Genomic DNA, 20,310 nt, shown 5'->3' with positions numbered 1-20,310 from the left:
CGGGACCCATAAACCCCCAGCTCTCGCATAAACATTATATTATAATGTCAACAAAAACTTTGCTCTATTTCACCAATGGGTTTGAAGGATGGTGGCAAGTGTTGCCTTGTTAAACTATGCCTTTAAAACTGAAAATGACTTAACTGCAGTACCTCGATTTAAACACACTATCGAAAAAAATATTTACACCCCTCCGTCAATCATCGTGTTTCTCAGTGTGGATTTGTGAACACACTTTGTAAACAGTACATACAATAGTACGCGTTTTCAATGCGCTGTTCATATTGTCACAAGCGTTTATACCAATGTTACTCTACAGAGTAGTGGGTCGCCGCTCCTCTTATCCACATTGATACGAGCGGTATGTGGGGACTATGGCTTAACCGCAAAAAAAAACCTATCTGCACAGATGAATACGGACAAGAGAAGTATTATCAAACAGGAGGAATCAACGGTGCAAAGCATCTCATCTGTTAAATATCTGCAGGTAATAGTATTGTCATCGATTGATCCTGGCTGCAGACATTGGTAGGTCACAAATAATATTGAAGATAAGAGAGCAGTTTCACTGTATTACGCATCCCGTTATGACAAATAAAGGACTTTAGTCGTGTAGGCAGTTTGAGCAGCTTTGGATAAGACTTATGATCCTGCCCATACCCGAGCATGGAGTGCATTCGCTTGTTCAGCTCTTTGCGCATTCGTCCTCGCTGCTGCGCTTGGACACGACATGACCACAGATCGATCTGAGCCAGGCGGGTCACGGCATTCATGTGCGCGGTGGGATGGAGTCGCCAAAAATAAATTCATTAAGATTTTGACTTCCGTTTATTCGGGACCCCGGGGTCCCGCCATAAGGTTCAATTGACTGTAGGCCATTATTATTACTGTATGACTATATTCAATCATCCAGATCCACGTTTTATAGAATGACCATGTACCCATGTATTTATATAATAGAGAAACTGTTGTCCAGGAATAAAAGGGAAAAAAACTGTGTTAATGTTATTTGTCACACAATGATATAATCCTCCCTAAATCGGCGACTCAATAAACACACGGGGGATTCCCCAAAGCTCACTGTCCGCACAAAGACGGTTTGTAAACTTACCTAGGTGGGACATTTCTGGCACGTCATGAAGCCACGGTGAAACCTTGAAAAAACTTAAATGGTAAAGGTGCAGCCCTGCAATTGTTGGCTCAACCCACAGCTGGCAGAAGGGCCTCAACCAGTGACAGCTCAAGAGAATCTGGTGTACCCCACCAGAGGCTAATAAATGATAAACTATTTTCTTATTTCACCAGGTAAGGCCCCATTGAGCTACGGAGTGCTTTTTCAGAAGCGACCTGGCCACAAATGATAGCTCAACAAAGTGGCCAATCGTTTGGACATTTATAACACCAAAATAATCTCAATGTCCAGTAGGGGCGGGTGAGAAAGTTACAACAAACAAAAAACAAAAAACAATAGGAGTGCAAAGTGTAGGAAAGGTAAGCAAATCACGAAAAATAAACAAACTAAAACAAAGCAATTATTTTTTATTTCAACAGGTTAAGGCCCACTGAGCTATGTAGCTCTTTTTCAGAAGCGGCCTGGCTATCACCAATGATAGCTCAACGAAGTGGCTTATCACGTGGGAATTTATAGCAGCCAAATACTCCAAATGCAGAGGGAATAACCGGAGGACCCGGAGAAAAATCCACCCGACAACGGGGAGAGAGAGAGAGACACGCAGACCACAAATATACAACAGACGTCAGGGTCGGAATCGAACCCATGACCGGGCGAGGGAGTTTACATCTCGCCACCGTGGCGCCCTAACCTACTCCTCTTCCATGCTGGCTAGCCGTCTGGGATGCAGATGTGGAAGTTTCCACACTCTACCCCACCACACGTGACCTACCAGATTGACTAAGTGTGGTGCGAAACCGTGCAGGATGTTGAACGCTATACCACGGCCAGGAATAATTGTTTACACGACTTGGAAACTTCACACAAATGAGCACAGCCGTTACTGACTTTTCGACAGGGTGGTGCTCTCATTTTTATTGATGTCCGCGGGATGGGTAGGCCCGAGTTGAGCCCTGACGGCCCCACCTCTTAACTCACAACCTTCTCATCGCGACGCCGATAAATGACGCGGCCTCGTTCCGGGAAAGGAGCGCGGTGTGGAACGGTGGTGTCACAGAGAGGCAAGATTAACTAAGAAAATCAGAATCATTGTCTTTGCTTTGGCCAAGCAAGCCTCGCCGAGTCTCAACATTCCTTTTTTTAAAGGTGGATCCTGCATTGGGATGTATGACCAAATCCACCGATGAGCATTGTGCATGTGGGGAGAACCTGTTGTGAGCCAGAGAAAACCCACGCTTGCAAGGGGATAACAAATCAAATCCGCAGCGCAGATCCATTGAAGAATCCACTTGCTGCACTAATTCCTGGGCACGACGCAGCGCAAGCAGGTTTTTGGGAGTTCCACAAATGTCTGCGTCATCCACCAACCTCTGCCTCCACGCCCGCCCTTACGTGTGCAATTTATTAGGATTTACACTTACAAGGTACGACAATGCCCGGGAGGAAGTTACGTGTGTATCCGACGCCGAAGCAACCGTGAGCGTGTACAACAATGCACCTTGTTCGCCATTTTTTTTAGAGGGTCGCCAAGATGGGCTGCTACGGCCTCGAGTGTGAGACTCGCAAGGCAAGCGTTTGCATTTCATTGCCAGATTATTTCATGAGTGCAGCGCGGGGGGTGTTATCGTTCTCGCCGCGCTGCCGTGTGTTTGTGCACAAGAGGGCGAACGTAAACAGTTTGTTGCTGAAAATCAATAACAAAGTGGAAAAAGAAACGGCAATAACCAGCGGAATTTACACAGCAGCAATGAAGAGGTGATCAGGTCTCAAGGCGCTTCACGAAGAGGAGATTAAATACAAATATAAACTTTTTGGTTGTATGTATGTTGGGCTTCTTTCGCACCGTACATAGCCAACTGTGTTAATCGGTGGCGTGGGGGAAGGCCAACAAAATAGACACAAAAAAGCAGTTCTAGAGAAAAGAGTTTTCAATCTAGATATAAAAGTGTATAGCTCTGGTGGCTTCCTTATATTGGTCGGAAGAGCATTCCAGATGGCCGCAGAAGTGGATCTGAAAGTGCGCGATGCAGTAAAACGCCTTTGTTCGAAAACAAAGGAGAGGCGGCTGGAGCCCATTGACCATTATATTTGACTTGTTTTCCGTTCTAAGGCACCGAATTTACTGAGATCCGTATTTGAATTGCGATGCGGACGCACACCGAGGCACTCTAAATCCAGAGTGCGAGAGTTGCAACTGCGGAGAGAGCCGACAGCCAAGGCACCGTTTGGTGCCTTCCCGCGAGCACTGCGGTTTAGGGACGCATGCCAAATAAACGTGGTGGTGGCGACGACAACGATGTAATTGTATTTATTGTACGTTCATGAATGCGGCCCAAGCACCGGCTCACCTGCGGGGATGTCCAACGGCACGGTGAGGAAGCAGGCATCGGTGCCGATCTCAGGTGACCGCGTCGCTGGAGAGTCATCGGCGCCGGCCGCCTTCAACTCGTTGCACTCCGGAGGGACCCTGCCACACATTTCACCCCGTGAGTTCGTCAGCTCCGTTCATTCGCAAGTGCTCGGGACGAGACGACGGTTTTGCGTCGGTTGTTGTTGCTGTTGTTTCGCTTTCCTCCCTGGTTTGTGCCCGGCCCGACTGTGCATCGCGTGACACACGGAGATTTAATCCTGCCCTCTTCGCTCTTCCAAAAAGCGCGCCTGGCTAGGAGGCGGGTGACGGAAGTCAGGATCTGCGTGTGCTCCAAGATAGTTCTGGTTATTTAATTAATTTTGTAAAGAATTAATAAAATGAAGGAAAAATGTACGCCCGCAAATCGAAGCACACCGGCGGTGGCTTCTTGCAGCAATTTCCTGAGCTGGGTTGTGGCCGACGCGTTCGCATGCGAGTGCGTGTGTGCGTGGGCCAGTGCCAGCGAGAACGCGTGTGTGCATGCGTGCATCCTGCTTTGCCATGAACTGTATTTGCAAACAAACGGGAGCGTTTGTGCATTTGCGAGTACGTGCCTTTGCAATTCTTCAGCCGAGTTCATGTTTGCGGACCGCCCGTTAAGGTCTGGCTAAGCACGCGAGTAGACGGCGGGGTTGACACTACGCCCAGCTAAGTGGTGCTGTTAGTGAGTGTGCAGGCGGTGCAACTGCACCGAGCCCCTTGGGCTGGAAATGTGCAGGCGCCAGGCATATGAAGAGGATGGAAATTTGTCAGGCATCCCCTCCACCCCATTTAATTCTTCACACCAGGACCAATGCCAATCACACTACGCCACGATGCAGACACACGAGGTACCGTGCCACTTTGGGCTGAGTAAAACTAACAAAAGCCTAGGCCAAGCTTACATACTAAATTTCCACCGGTGGGGTACAGCTGTGTGTACTCAATGTGTGCTCTACGCATGTGTGTGTGTGCGTAATGTAGCGGTTAGCGCGCTGCGCTTCGAACCTGGCGACCCAGGTTCGATTCCCGCCCACAGCCAACACCAGTGAGGATTATCTGAAGCGGTCCTGGGCCTCCCCTATATCGACTCAGCCTCAAATCAGAACCTGGTGTGGTGCGTAAAAACATCGCCACTAGGGAGACAAAGGCAACTGGGCGTGGTGCTGGCCACCCACCCCCTCGTGTGCCGTGCCAGCATTCATAGGTGCTTTGTGTGCGGTGGAGTGAGGTGGAGCGATACTGACACACGGCAAAGTGGTACAGTGGGGAAGCACATGTGGTGCATCTGCCAGTCATCTGGGTCACTTCAGCAAATAAACTGGGTTTGTGCCGTGACCTGCTGCCAACAAGCCTTCGACACTTCACTTAGCTTCAAACGTCGCCGTCGCTCAGTGGCGATTGGCGGGTGGCCGATTGCTGCGTGCGGATCGGCGAATCTCTCAGCTTCGATCACGCAAACTCGCGTCTGGTCTGCTCTGCACCGCTAAAAACACTCTCGCGTTTGCGCAAACTAAATAATGAAGGGTCAAGCAGGTGGGGAAACCGAAGAGTTCGGCTACGAGACGTGTTGGCCAAGTCGAGAAGGCACGACACGGGAGTAAACACGTCCAGGCGTGGCGTGGACGCTGCCACAAACCCCCGGGCTCGCTCCGTCGCGAGCAGCTTTGAGCCGCGTCTTGCTCTGGTTTCAAGATCAGCGCTTCACACAGCCGCCGCCGCCGCCGCCACCGTCTTCACGGGGTTCTCACCTACGAATCGCTCCCCCGAGAGGTTGTCGTTCATGGCACACTGCTGCTGGTCCGCCGGTGATCAAGTCTACTTGCCAGTGGCGGCGCTAAGGCATAAAGCAAACTAAGCGAAAGCCAAAGGGCACCGGGTCTCACGAAGAAAGAGGCCACGGGTTGGTGAAAAAATAGGGAAGATCTAAACCCCCGTATCAGCTCGAAACTAGGATGTTAAAAAAAACAGAAACAGCTCAGCATTCTCATAACACTACTAAGATATTGCTCAATTAAAGTACGTTATGCAACAGTTGTATAACTAACCGATGTAGCATGTCCGGAATATAATGTTTGTAATTTACACGACTCAGCAAAAAAAAAAATGTTGATGCTTCGGGCCCCCAAAGGGCAAAGAACCTCCGCTGTCTACTGCTAATCAAGTCTGCTCCCACTGCGTGCGGTTTGTTAGCCCTGGACAAGATCAAGATCTTCCCAACCGGGTGACGAGCGGTGTGCCGAGGGCTCTTCAAGAAGAACCCCTATTACGTACGAGTCAACAACCACAGCTACTGCCATACCCCTTCACGATTCCCAGCAAAAATTACAAACAGTTTTTATTGACTCTTCTCCATCTATGCTACTCCCACCCTCTCCTGCTTCCACTCTCTGTCCCTTCCTACCCCGCTGCGAGCTTCTCCTTTCCTTCTCGTACGTATTTGAAGAAGTTCAACGCACACACGTTACATTCCACTCGATTACCCCGGAACGCCTCACCGAGTCTCGAAGCTGCTCTTCAAGAGGGTCCTGCCAAGTGCCCTCAGTGGCGTGGTGGCAATGATCGCTACGCGTTTCCCGATTAATTTACAGTACTCGGGAAACAAACAATTTCAAAGCATCCTGAGACAGAGCCAGGCCACTGACTCCATCTGTGCACTGAACCCAATCCCTGTGCTTGTCACCCGCTGGCCGACCTTTGCAGCCGCAGAAAATGGAATTACGCAAAAAAAAAGGGGAACGCACTCCATCTTCACTCGGACCTTGGATACGCTACAAGCTCCACTTTCCCGACAAATAACGACCGCTGCGCCAGGCTTCTTGTCTCCTGTACCACGCACGGTGCCAAGGCCTCGGGTGTTCACAGCCACGTGCAGCAGCGCGAGTTGCTTTGAATTCAAACATCTGGCTGTGCTGTCGACTGCCCAAGTGCTAAGTCGTAGACCAAAGTTGAATAAGAGTGTATCGGTTCATTTTTTGTGAAGTCATATCTTACGCACACAGCACCACACACTCGTTACACGCAAAGCGCTCGCCACAAGTGAACCACAATGCCTTTGCTGGTCTCGGCAAGGAGCGTAAATCATCATCACGCGAACTTCGGTCATCCTCGCAGCGGCTTTTGGCTGGCCGTCGAACAAAGACGGCCACTGCATTGTGCGCCGCATTCAGATGCACTTCTGCGGCCGTCTGGAACGCTCTTCCTTCCGATAATAGGAGGCCACTGGAGCTACGCACTTTTAAATCTAGATTAAAAACTAATTTCTTTAGAACTGCTTTTTGTGTTTAGTTTGTTGTCCTTCCCCCACACCTCCGATTGGCACGGTTGGCTATCTACGTTTAAGAAATAAGTTGAACATTTATACACACGCGTGCGGTGAATCGATTATTATCATCGCTCCGTATTCGCTGTGCGTGCGAAGTACCAAGCGCTAGATAACGGCCAGTGTTCGATACGAATGGTGGAGCGGCAGGCAAAGGGTTGAAAGCACCCGAGCGGTGAATGGAGTGATGAAATCAGAGATTAGACGGATCTCTGCGTAGCGAGACTGCTGCCAAATGGTGACAGCTTTGGGAGGACTTCATCCAGCAGTGGAATTGTCATGGGCGACGATGACGACGACTCAATGCAATTAGGTCATGTTGACCTACCACTAGAGGCGCTGCGTCCACCACAATCTGGTTCTTGGCTAAGAAAGAAAGAATCTGTTTCTTGACTTAGTGACTTTTGAATTGTGATGAATAAAATCGCAGAGGGCGGCAGCGGTGGGGGGGTGAATTGTTGGAGGTTGAATAATTGGTTATGGTCGACGATGCTGTTGCTGACAACACTGTGTAACCAAAAAATATTTTTTTTGTCCCTGGGTAGTGTTAATTTATAATTGCTTATGCCTCAAAAGTACAGAAAATTGCTATTATTCCCCACAAACTTTGCTTTTGTGACCAGGACAGTGATATTTTGAAATGTACCTATTTTCAATGAGAAAACGTGTGCATTTGTGTCATTCCTTCACGTAAAGTCCTGGTCACAAAAGCAAAGATTGTGGGGAATAATATCCATTTTCAATACTTTTGAGGCATAAGCAATTAGAAAAGAACACTTACTACCCAGGGACAAAAATCGTGTTACATCGTGTAATCAAGGATGGAGGTTGACGATGGCTCCAACGTTTGAATCGTCGAGCACTCCTTGAAGAGACTCGCAATCCTCAACCACTTTCACACGAAAGGCTTTCGCGACCAATATTATTAATAATAAAGGATTTTTTTTTTGGGTTACGCGATCTAACCCACAGACCTTTATGATGAATCCTCAACCACGGACGGCAGCATCTGAGTTTGCCGAGATAAATATCGTCGGGGGGAAACATGTCGCCGGTAATGGTCGTTACGCTAAAGCGACGGTCTCATCTGAAAACGGAGGAAGTGTTATTTTTTGTTGTCGATTAGAGACGATAATATTTACACTCGACAGGATGATTGGCACGATTTGCAGCCGAAGCACAAACAACTAATTCGGGGTTTTCAACGAGAAGCAGCGGAGAGATGAAGTGGGACGAGTGTAGGGGCATCCGTAAATATAAAAAAAAGAAATCCAAGCCAGTCGATTCACTTGATCATTTCCTGACCTTGATGTCCCGAAATATCGCTCCATCCTGTGCGCGGTGACCTTAAAGTTTAAAGCATCGCCGTTTACAGTCGGGCTTCCTGTTTGGCGGTTGGCTCGAGGGAAATGTAAAAAAAGAGGCCTCCGCCTCTTTAATCTGCGATTATTTTGGCTGGGACGAGGTGCACTGATGCCACACCCGCGACAAACTCCAGACGGGCTACGTTTGGCAAGCGCGCATCTACCTTTGGTGACTTTTTTTAACGCTTTCCAACAGGGGTTGAAAGCCTTTAGCGCGTCATGCACGTGCGTCCGTCCGTCGGGTCCATGAGTGGGGTCACGAAAAGTCGTAATGATGGTCCAATACAAATTAACAACAATAAAACTCAACAGCACACAGAGAAATAGGCCTTCTCTGGCCTCTGCAGGCGCTGTGAAGAAGGGTCATTGCCAAGAAAGTCGTCTATTACAGACTCGATATTAATTCATTTCTATATTGACGTCGTGTTGCTATTAGGTGCCGACCCTTTCAACAACGGGGAAAATTCATCTCCAGTAATTTTTTAAATACTTTTTTTTATCTCTCCAAATTAAGTTCGCACGAGGTGAAGAAATTTCCATTCAGAACTCTCCGAGCTAACCGCAGTAGTTGACAATTACGCGTGTGAAGTCACTTCAATATATAAGAATAGGTTTTACCCTTTCTGGCAATTGAACAGTTGTGTTAAGATGTTCGAACACCAAACAGAAAACTTTTGCAAGGAATCATGTCTGCATTAACCACTTATACTTGTGGTGAACGTGCAAACATAAAAACATGCTCTGATAATAGATGCATTGTCTTTGAAACTGATTGGTCCACACCAAAGACAGCTTTCTTTGGAGCCTCGTCTCAAAGTGTTAGACCAGAGGACGCCAAAAGGCGAACAGCACAAAAGACAATGCCACTATCAGGGCATTTATAGCTGGGGGTGAGCAGCTGCAATATAAGACCTATTCTTATATTTTTCTTCTGGAAAGAAATGGCTCATGTCACATCAATATGTTTTTTTTTTAATCCACACTACGAGCACTCCTTATTTACAGGGTGGGCCAAAAGTCAGGAGACAGAGGGTCATTTCATTTATTTTAAAACCGGCACTAAAACAGTTTATATTCTTGGTTCTTTCGGTAAAGTCACAGATAGAAAACTAAAATCTTCCACCTGAAGTAGACCGCTTGTGTTGCGATCGAAACGTCGCGGGTTTTTTGCTTTTAATTTAGATTTTTGTTTTCTATCTACGTGACTTTACCGAAAGAACCAAGAATATGAATTCCTGCAGTCACGAAAGTTTTAAGTGTAAGTTTAATTGTTAATTATTTAAGTTAATATCTATTTTTATTTTCCCTGTGGGGTCACGTCAATGCCGCTGTTTACAAAACGTGACCAAGCACCGTCGAATGAACTGAGACAAAACATAAATTGATGAAAATTCAAAGATTACACAACTGTCATCTTAAAAAAAAATCCCGAGTTCATTTCGGAAGGTTTCGTGCATCCGTTAATGTTAACGGAAGTCAGTTTAGACATTTGTCAAATACATGAAATAACCCTCTGCGATTTGTTAAGCTAAATCTAATAACCCTACGTGTCCTGACTTTCGACCACCTTGTATACATGCACCGGCGAAGAGTGTTCAACCCGCGTGAGTGAAGGCGATTGTATTATTACGCGAGCTGGACTGAGTCATATTCTTAGGTTTTTTCGGTAAAGTCACATAGGTAAAAAAAATAAATTAATAAAAGTAAAATAAATAATAAATAAATCACGACGTTTCGGAGGCAACACAAGCTTCTGTCTTCAGGTGGAACCGTCACAGCACGGTAGCTGTATCAAGTGAGAGAAATTCCAAGAAAACAGTCCTTATATATACTGGTTGAGGGTGGGAGGGGCCAAGGTAGGCCCTGGATATTATTTTTGTGAGGTTCGGTGCGGCTGAAGCACGTTGTTAGGAATGAGCCTTTGTTGTGTAAACTAGGTTGCGGATGATGTAAAGGTGCGTGTAAATCATCATCAATTTTACCGAAAAAACCTAAGAATATGAATCCTCGCAGTCACGAAAGCTTCAAATCTAGACTGGACTGAGTCAAATGAAGTGTGAAAAAAAAGCATAAATTAGACGATTGCTTTTTTACTGAGCAATCAATGCCCGCTGGCTCACTGCGCCGCGAGGAAATCTCGAGGGCAAATTCACCCTCAGGATCGCAGCCGATCTCCTTCACCGCTCTGACAGCCAGAGGCACACAGCCACCTTCTGGTAACACTTTAAATTGAGGAGCCACTTAGAAGCCAATCGCGTCTAACGTTGCCCAGTATTGTAAATAACATCGTGATAAAATAGAACAAAAAGAATTCCATGGACCTCTGCCAATCGACTGCTTGATGATGGGCCTACCATCATGCCGTTGTTTGGCCATACTTCACCGCACTGGTCAGTACTTATTGGTGAAGGAGGCAGCGGGGCCAGGACCGCTGTTAGGTTCAAATATCTTTCGGATTTGTACAACAGCCCTTCCATGCCAGGTCAATTGAGATCGCTGTGCCAAAACATATTCACGGTTTTACTACAGATTAGAATATAATTGTTAAACATGACGGAAGTCACTGTGGAATTTACAGTCTTACGCGATATTATTCATTGACTGGGTTTTTTTTTTCATTTGAACGTGTCTGGCTAATTGTCACCACAATCAAAGTCTTTTATTCAAGTCCGTGTAGATTGTATCTGCGTGCCGAGCAGCGCAACATCTACTGACGTTGAATAAGCGTCATCTGCAAAGGAGTGGCTCTTATCGCGTGCGGAAGACAATAAGGCATCCTTAAACCTCAATTTTATTTCATTCAAAGTGCAGTACTCTGACCACCGCACCACCACTGCTCCCCAGTTCGACTGCATTGCACTGTGCTATTAGCCGGACAGTGGCCATGCATGCTTGTAATCCAGGACTGTGGGAGGCAGTGGGAGTTAGTTGGTGGATCACACAAATGCTGCAAAGCTCCCCTTCCCATGCGTGACATGGAGCTAAAATCCTGGCTTGACAGGACAAAAGCAGGTAGGGAAAAACGCGGGCTCGTATCACCTGTCCCTTCTGTGTGGGATAGCGCGTTACCCCCTCGCATGCGTGGGATGTCTCTGGGTGCTCTGGCTTCCTCCCACGTCTATAAACATTAATTCATTGGTTGAAAACATCTCAACATAGAGAGGAACGCAGAGCTCGGGCTATTGTTGGCACCGGCTCACCGCGTGGCCGCTTCTGCCTCCCCGCTCGTCTGTGGTCCATCCTCGCACCTCTGAGCCGTTCTCTATCTATTTAAGATGTTTTCTTGTTCATGTTTTCGTTTGTTGCGGTTGCACCTGAGTCAAGAGCTGCATGGCTCACAGGGTTATACCACCGGTGACGATTATTTGAACCGGTCCTGGGCCTCCCCTAGGTCGACTCAGCCTCAAACGAGTAACTGGTGTGGTGTGTGAACATCGCCACTGGGGAGACAAAGGCGGCCGGGCGTGGTGAATCCAACTCCTGGGCGAAGCCGGGTAGGAAAGCTAGTACCTAATAAATGAAACTGAAAACCGAAATCTATGAGAGCGAGAGAGTACTGTGCGGTGGCGTATTAGAAGTTGAAATTGTTATTGTTAGTCTATGGACACTCACAGGCTTCCCTTTCTTCTTTCCCTTATTCTCATTATTCGGGCTCAGATTTTTCTGCCAGCGTCTTCCAAATGTCCTGTTCCCGGTTGTTCCTCTATCTTGCTCCTTCTGATTTGCCCCTGCCGCATTGCAAACGTGGCCAACGTAATCTTCCCCAGATCCTGAAACCTCCTTCCCCCTTGCCGCAGACTTTCTTCACAATGTTATCTGCGCCCCAAGGAGGAAAACGCGCCTCGGAAAACGACCGCAGGAGCAAGCCCTTGACTGCGGTGCCGCGGGACTGTGAGCAATGGCGAGGCCGGGAGGCCTTCCATCCAGCAGTGGACAGAAAATGGCTGACGATGAAAAGCATCTCCTGAAGCCAATTTTTACAGCAGGTCCGTACCATCTCAATGTCGCTTCCGTCACCTCACGCAGCACTGAGGTGACGTCTGCCCTCACCGTTATCTTCTCCGCCGTGATGCGTTCCAGCAGGATAGGTTGTGTTATGCTGGCTCACAGAAACGTGAACGAAGATAACAGATCAGAGCTGTCGTGTCCATTGCGCTTGCTCCATCAAATCGACTGACCCGACTAAGAGACCAGTGCAGCACCTAAATCGGAACCTGATGACGTACCTCGTTTTCCTCTGCCTATGACCGACTTGCTCCTTTCTTGTATTTAATAAAAGTATACCCGCTGTTACCGTGCAGTGCCCTTGAGACGCGGTCGCATTTAGACACACCACGTGAATCTCAACTGTGTTGCATAGGCACAGCGGTGGGAGCAAATCGATTCCATGAGTGAGTTGTACTGCGAGTATCTCATTCGCTTTCCGCAGCCGTGAGAGCAAATCAATAGGGGCAGTAATTCATGAACGTCTCGTCCAGCGCGACCATTTAAAATTCCAAATTTATCCGTAAAAATTCCACACAAGCGGCGCATTCGACCACCCGAAGGACCCCCCCACCCCACCCCCAGTCCCTTGCTTCGAGGGCTGTTCAAAATAGCCTGGGGAATATTTACGCAGCAGCAGCAGCCAGCCAGCCAGACAGCCAGCCGTGCCACGTGTCGACCGGGAGACTTGAGGGGATCATTATAACGCCTTCAGATGCCGGCACGAGCGCGGTTCCCCCCCCACCACCACCCCGATTCCGTGCCAGGCGTAGCAGGCACTTGGGAAGGCGCGGTACGGTTTTTTTTTCCATCGCAGCACGCAAACCAAAGCGAGCCGCGCTCGCCGTCGCCCCGATGGCAAGCGAACGCGCGCTCAGGCGTCAAGCGGACGCCAACGCCGCAGGAGATTCGCCGAGGTGTTCCGCCCTCACAGGGTCAGCCACGAACATTCCACCTGAAGTTGAAGCGTGCCCGCTGTACTTTTACCCACTCTCTCCCAAGTACACGCGCACACACCCACCCACTCGCACGGGCGCGCGCGCGTGAGGTCAAAGTGTATATCTTCACCTCCGCTGTTTAGTAGTTTTAGAGCCGGCGCTGTGAGACCGAGGGTTTAAAAAAAAATCGGAAAAATGGGTCCGATTCTGCACGGGTGGAAAAAACCCGATTTTTCCAGTTGGCAGGCATCGGGTTTTTTCTTTAATACAATTAAACCCGATTTCGGGGAATTACAGCCTGGTTTAATGAACACGAAACTCTGATCCAAGGCTTAGGCTGCTTCCTCGTCGGTGCTGCTATCGTACTCGGGGGGGTCGTCGGGCACGGGCTAGTCGTAGAATGCGGCGGGCAGGTTTGTCTTGATGAACACGAGGAGCTTCTCCTCCACAATCGTGGGCGCCAGTGAGTTCCTTAGCTTGGAATGGATGAAGCCCATCGTTGAGAAGTGCGTTTCTAAAATTAGAACCAATTAAACCGGATTTCTCCCAATCTCAGACGATCGGGTTTAATATAAAAAGACAATTAAACCCGATTGTAAAAAAACCCGACTGTGCCACCCTTGCGATTCCGAGGGTCAGCGTTCCGCGGCGGACAGAATTAACTCGCCCGCATTGCGTGCTGCGTGCCAGTTTGTGGAGAGGGATGCCACTTGATGTCTGGGCTGCCCGCCAAGCCGAGCCAGCCTCTCGATCCCTCCCTGCAAGCGAGGGCGTCAGCACGGACAACGCCATCGAAGCGAACACCGATCCGCGATCGAACGTACGTAGGAAAACAAAACAAAAGCGACGGAAGGAAAAAAAATGTGTCCCAACCAAACAAGCGACGTCAACCTGTCTGAAAACGCCGGACGCTAAACAATCAAAAGGGCTGTCACGCGAAGAGGCGCGGTGAAAGGCGGAGGGGTGAGGCGTCGCTTGTGTTACCTTCACGGTCACAAGCGGCGTGCGGACAGCCGGTAGGAGAAGTAGCCACAGCCGGTAGGAGAAGTAGCCACAGCCGGTAGGAGAAGTAGCCACAGCCGGTAGGAAAAGTAGCCACAGCCGGTAGGAGAAGTAGCCACAGCCGGTAGGAGAAGTAGCCACAGCCGGTAGGAGAAGTAGCCACAGCCAGCGCTTATTAAAGGGCTTCCAGATTCCGGGTCCACGGCTGAAGAGTCGGCAACTCCCTCTCGATTCAGTTCGTACGGCCGCACTCTCTCCCGATCTCTCGCTCTCTCGCACTCTCTCCCGATCTCTCTCTCTCTCGCTCTCTCGCACTCTCTCGCGAGCCACTATCACTCGCTCGCCGATGCTCTTTCTCGAACGCTGGATCACCCACCGAGACTGCCTCTCCTCAAACCCCCGCCAGCGAAGTTTTGTTGGGGGTGGAACAAAAAAAACCGATGAAAAAAATTGAGAGAGAGAGAGGAAAAAAAATCCTTAGAAAAACAGCGGAGCGCAGAATTTCCTGCCTAAATGTTTGCCTCATATCCTGAGCCGCGCGCCTCGGCTGTGCAGCACGGCTCGTTCCCAGGGGATGGATGGAGGGGGTGGGGATGGGTGGGTGAGTGGTGGGGGTACTCGGGGGTGAGAGGCGCAGAGGGGGGTGGGGTGGTCGGGGTAGATTCTATAAACCCATCCAGATCTCGCCTCTCTCCTCCCACATGATGGAACCTACAGCTGCAGACGAAGCCTCTTGTCCCCCTCCTTCAAAACGATTGGAGGGAATGAAAGAAAAAAAGGTCCCAAATGATAACAAAGACACGGGAACAACAAGCGTGACTCACCCAGGCGCGCTGTAAGTGCGCTGTACACTGTGAGTGTAAGACCCCGGGGGGGGGGGGTAGTCAGGGGGATTGCTGATGTTGAGCAGACGAGTTCGTGTCGCTAGCAGGGAGAGCGTTTTGCTCCTAGCGAGCGTTTTGCTCCGCGCGTGCAGCTCTCGAGCAGAGAGCGCCTCCGCTGGCGAGGAATGTCGCTTCAACAACAACAGCAGCAACAATCACCGCCACCCCCCCACCACCACCACCACGGCTCCCACAATAGCCGAGACGTGCAACTCAACGCCGCCTCCACACGGCCCCGCGTCTCGCTCGATCTTCAACAACCACTCCGCGGACGATCTCGAGGCATCGATGTGGATCAATAAATAATGTCCACCATCCAAGCTCGATATCCACCTCACGGCCCAGACCCAGAACACAAAAAACACAAAGATCCCCCGTAATAGTCTTAGGGGCCGTCCATAAATGACGTCACGCAACTAGGGGGGGGGTTGAGAAATGTGACGTCACGTAAAAATGGGCAACTTTAAATAAATGTAGACAACACGTTCTACTTAATTAAATAGACTTTTCAATAAATGTTTTCTCCTACAACATCAGAGTGCAGCGCCACATTAAATGCGCACGACAATAACAATAGTTTAAAGCGATTTGAAGCATGTTTTCTTTTTTTTGGGGGGGGGGGCAGAGCTTTGTGACGTTATATTTGAGTGGGGGTCTGACTTTTTGTGACGCCGTGTGACGAAGGGGGGGGGGGTCAAAAATCGTCAAAAATCGCGTGACGTCATTTATGGACGGCCCCTTAACAGACTGTTGGGGCAAGTGCTGTTAGCGAGCACCTATGAAGGCCGGCACAGCACACGAAGGGGTGGGTGGCCAGCACCACGCCCGGTCGCCTTTGTCTCCCCAGTGGCGATGTTTACTACACACCGCACCGGGTACTCATTTAAGGCTGAGTCGACCTAGGGGAGGCCCAGAACTCGGGTCGCCGGGTTTGCAGCGTAGCGCGCTAACCGCTGCACCACCGCTCCCCATGATGCAGCACACACACCCACACACACCCACTTTCGGGGGGGAGTATTTTTAGAACTCAACACTTCCTCGCCCCAATACTTTGTAGCAAAACACCCAGGATGCAGCAGTTAGCGGTTGCTGCTCTAGAGTCCAGGCCGAGAGCTAAGGGGCCATCCATCGAGTACGGGCTCCCTGTACGCAGGCGTACTTAACTGTTTACACCCCCCTCCCCAACACCTGCGTACGTACGCTTGACGCACCCCCCCCCCCCCCCCCAGAATCCTATAGAACGGCCGATATTTCATCTACGCAGAAACGATCAAGGATTAATCATTAACGCGGACATTTTAAGGCCAATATAGACAAATTATTATCGAGGCTTTACCCCCCCCTCCCCCCGTTTCCTATACGTACATTGTCAGTAGACCCCCCATACGCAAGCGTGCGCATTTGGGTTAACCCCCCATCCCCCAACAATGCGTACGGACTCAATCGATGGCCCCAAAGCAGTCGTTCTGCAGTCCAGACCACGTGGTGGTCTCCACAACTCGGATCTAGCGCCCAACAACGATGACTCGGTTGTGTTTGTTTGTTTTGTGAACGAAACATCCACGGAGATGGTGGGGTCTTTTTGTTTCCACAATAGAGGGTTGTTGTTTTTGTTGGGGGGGGGGGTTAGATCGCGTAAATATAAATGTGTCATTAAACCCGCCACCAATTAGTAAGGTTTGTCACGTAAACAGAACGTGCCAAATTCGTTACTAGTACAGCACACCGGTGTATTCGCTAGTAATTACTACTAGCTACTTGTAATCACTGGCGAAACGTAGTATTCAGATTGTAAACTCTGTAGATTTACTCTCCAACACACCAGCGGTGTGCTGGACTAAGTAACGAATTGGCACGTTCTGATCACGTGACAAACCTTACTAGCTAGTGGCGGGTTTAACGACATACTTAGGCGTTCTAACCCCAAAAACAAACCTGTACTATGGATGATATTGGTCCTACGTGTTAAACTGGTCTTGTTGTTGTTGTTAAATTGATGCTGTTAACGATCGGCTTCTGCCCACGGCTTCTGTCACGTGGCGTACAGGGGGGATAGCCTCGCGGAACGCAAAGCGATGGAGTCTCGTGTTAAGTCGGCAACAGCGGAGAGATGATTGACTTTAGCACAATGAGAGATGATTGACTTGAAAACAACGGTTCGAGCTCCACAATGAAAACAACGCTCAGTCGATCAGACAAAGAGGTGGAGCGGTGGCGAGGCAGGTTAGCGCATTGCCCTGTGAACCGCGGTGGCCAAGGGCTCCACAACCTGTGTTTTGATTTAGTGTGCTGATCTTAAAGGAACATTTTTGATACTCCGACTGATGCTCCTGCTGTTGTGGAGCGACTCATGCAGCCAGCTATGACTGCAGGGTTTTGGTGGTACATGTTGTTTATGTCGTTTATTGTGAAAATTCGGTGACAGTTCCTATGATCGCTGTTACATTGCTTTTATGGCTTTATTGTGGTGATTTCGAAAAGGTTTTTTGGTTTGGCCATGTTTGTTTGTTGTAGTTAGACTGATGGCTTTAATCTAAGTTGTCTTGTGGTTGTTGTTGTTGTTGTTTGACTTGCATCCCACTGGGATTTTTGCACACAGCGTTGGTGTACGGTGCTTTTTATACAATATTTTGCTGTCTTTTCTTGAATTTTCTGTTTTCACATAGTCACTTTAAGATGTTTTCTTGTTCATGTTTTTGTTATTTGTTTGTTGCGGTTGCACCCGATTCAAGAGCCGAATGGCTCACAGGGCTATACCTAATAAATGAAACTGAAATTGGAACCCAGCTCACTGCTGAGTGATAATTCTGAAGCGGTCCTGGGCATCACGTCTCATTCCCCAAACCGCATTCACCGGCGTGGTGAAGTATGGCCAAAACAAGCCCCTCCCGGGACCCCTCCCCCCATCCACCCCCGTGGGATCACCGCGAGTTTAGATAAACGGAATTGTCTAGCGTCACGGCATCGAGGGGTAGGAACGCAAAACAAAATCCAACACCGCCGACATACAAAAAAAAGGACATAAGCAGGAGAGCCAAGTGTGTCCCCGGGACAGGGCTCCTGCTGCTGCTACTGCTGCTGCTCCTGTTGCCGTGGCATAACTTCACCGGCCCAACGCAACACCGCGCACCACTGGACACCCGTAAAAGATCGAACAAAACCGAGAGCGAGCGGTGGTGTCGGCACGTCTGGCAACAAAGACTTCCGATTGTTTCAAAAGCGGCGGGGCGGAATTTTGTAGTTTAAAAAAAAAATCGAAATCAGATCGAAGATTATCTCGAATGCTTTAATTCGGAATGCTTTGATTAGGCTGCTGCTTTTGGGGGGGGGGCACTCGTTCAGACATCGTCTCCAAAAAGCAGCTGTTGAACTTTGGGTGGTGAGGGGGGGGGTGAGGGAGGAGGAGGGAGGGGGAGGAAGAGGGGGTGGCAGCAGAGGGTGGAGGGGGCAGGGGAGTTGGGATGGAGGGGTGAGTGGGAAACTTTCAAGTGCACGGGGGCCTAACTCTGGGCACCCTTCGGGAAACGGGGATCGAGGGAGCAAAAAAAAGCCCCGACGAAGCAGTGAGTCAGAAAGGAGTCTTGGCTGGCACATTCCCCACGTGGGGATCTGCGTGTTTACCGAGGGCCGGTTTACATTAAAAGAGAGAGCCGTGGCACCAGTGGTGAGTGTGCTGCGCGATACGAATCAGGCAAGCACCGGGGGAGTGATACGTGAAATGGCTCTGCGCCTCCCACGAGGTGGACTTCTGGTGCGGGATGAAAATTGTCAGCTACTGGTGTAGACAGTAGCTGAGTGTTGTTGTTGTTATTAACCATGGGAGTGAACCGAAAGAGGACATTCATGCACACCGGGGGGAGAAGACAAGAGAGATGATCAAGTCACGGGTGAATCGAACGCAGATCCCCGTGTCGCTGCGAGGGCACGAGAGCTGTTTGTTACCAAATGCGCCCGGCCACCCTGAACTCGCAATCTCGCAAACAGAAAGCAATGTCGACCCCATCCCCAACAACCAACTCGCCCGCTTGCTGCCCGTGTTTACAATGAACTTTGATACAAACATTGAATTGCAACACATTCGTCAATAGCACGGTGGCCTTAAAATGAAAAAAAAAAACACTTTTTTTTAATAATAAGCTAACGTTTGGGGTGAGTGGTCCTCATTCGTAGTACATCAAAGGCTATTTGCTGGGAATTGTCACCTCTTGTATATAACATTTATGTTTAAGATGGTGTAATTGATGTTATTTGTACACCACTGCCAATCCAGCAGCAGCATCACCACATATTTTGGTAAAACTGGTCGATGTGAGTGGCCGTTTTCAGGGCTTACTTTGGATATCCGCATCCTCAGGTGTTTCCTTGTAGATTGTAAAAAAAACAGAAGGAATTTGGCTCCTTGAAAATATTTAAATGTGGCCCACTGTACACTTTTACTTGCCTTCAGGGCACTGCTGGCTCCCCACATCAGCCAAGTGAGGTTTGCTTGTGTTGAACCACTGCTCCTGGAAGTATGCATTCCCAGAAGGCCGTGTGGCTGACAGGATGTGTTTAAAAAAAAGATACGATACCTGTTTTTGTTGTATTCGAAGGGAACGGGTGTGCGAAGTAGGCCCATTGTTTGCTTTGTTTGTCTTGTTGCCAAGTCAACTCCTCAGACAGGCTGTTAGTGTCCGATACAGTCTATTTATTTCAGAAATATTGTAAACAATAAAAAAAACTTGCCAAATGTAAATTAGGAGTACGTATAACCGTACAGCCCTTTAATCAATCCACTGCCAGATGGGAGAGAACTTCCCCGCCACGCTGCGTAAGTCTTGTCAGTTATTCGACCATACTTCACCGCGCCCGTTGGCGACGGAATGGGGCATAGACGAGGAAACACAGAAGTACAACACAACAAGCGGTGTGGCACGCGTCTATGTTGAACTTTTTTCGCACCGTACGTAGCCAACCGTGCTCATCGGAGGCGCTAGCGTTGCGCGTTCAATTATCCTCGCCCATCCACGCACGAGCCAGGCTCAAACATGCTTAGCTTCTGGGATCTGACGAGATTTGGGTGCCCTCCGTGTGATTTGGTCATTGGAGGGTTAAGTCTGGAACGTGACTTGGATGAACGACCACCATGCATCACAGATCTTATAGGGCAGTGCTTCTTGACCTGTTTCACTCCACGGCAGAAAAAACAAGCACCGTTGAAGGCCGGCACGGTACACGAGGGGGTGGGTGGCCAGAACCACGCCCGACCGCCTTTGTCTCCCCAGTAGCAATGTTTACACACCGCACCAGGTACTT

The 20,310-nt window shown here is 49.2% G+C and overlaps 1 protein-coding gene across 4 annotated transcripts in view; it reads right to left on the bottom strand.

Moving 5' to 3' along the window:
• LOC144724063 (arf-GAP with Rho-GAP domain, ANK repeat and PH domain-containing protein 1-like) overlaps positions 1-20,310 on the bottom strand; it is a 115,654-nt gene that overhangs the window by 41,797 nt on the left and 53,547 nt on the right. For all 4 annotated transcript variants that reach the window (XM_078602910.1, XM_078602912.1, XM_078602913.1 and 1 more), the window contains exon 4: positions 3,481-3,599. In XM_078602910.1, coding sequence (XP_078459036.1) covers positions 3,481-3,599 — 119 coding nt within the window. The remainder of the gene's footprint in view (positions 1-3,480; positions 3,600-20,310) is intronic.

This window comes from Lampetra planeri, chromosome 19 (genome assembly GCF_965212315.1).
Source record: "Lampetra planeri chromosome 19, kcLamPlan1.2.h2, whole genome shotgun sequence".
NCBI classification, from domain to species: Eukaryota; Metazoa; Chordata; class Hyperoartia; order Petromyzontiformes; family Petromyzontidae; genus Lampetra; species Lampetra planeri.
This window is presented reverse-complemented; position numbering and strand designations above follow the sequence as displayed.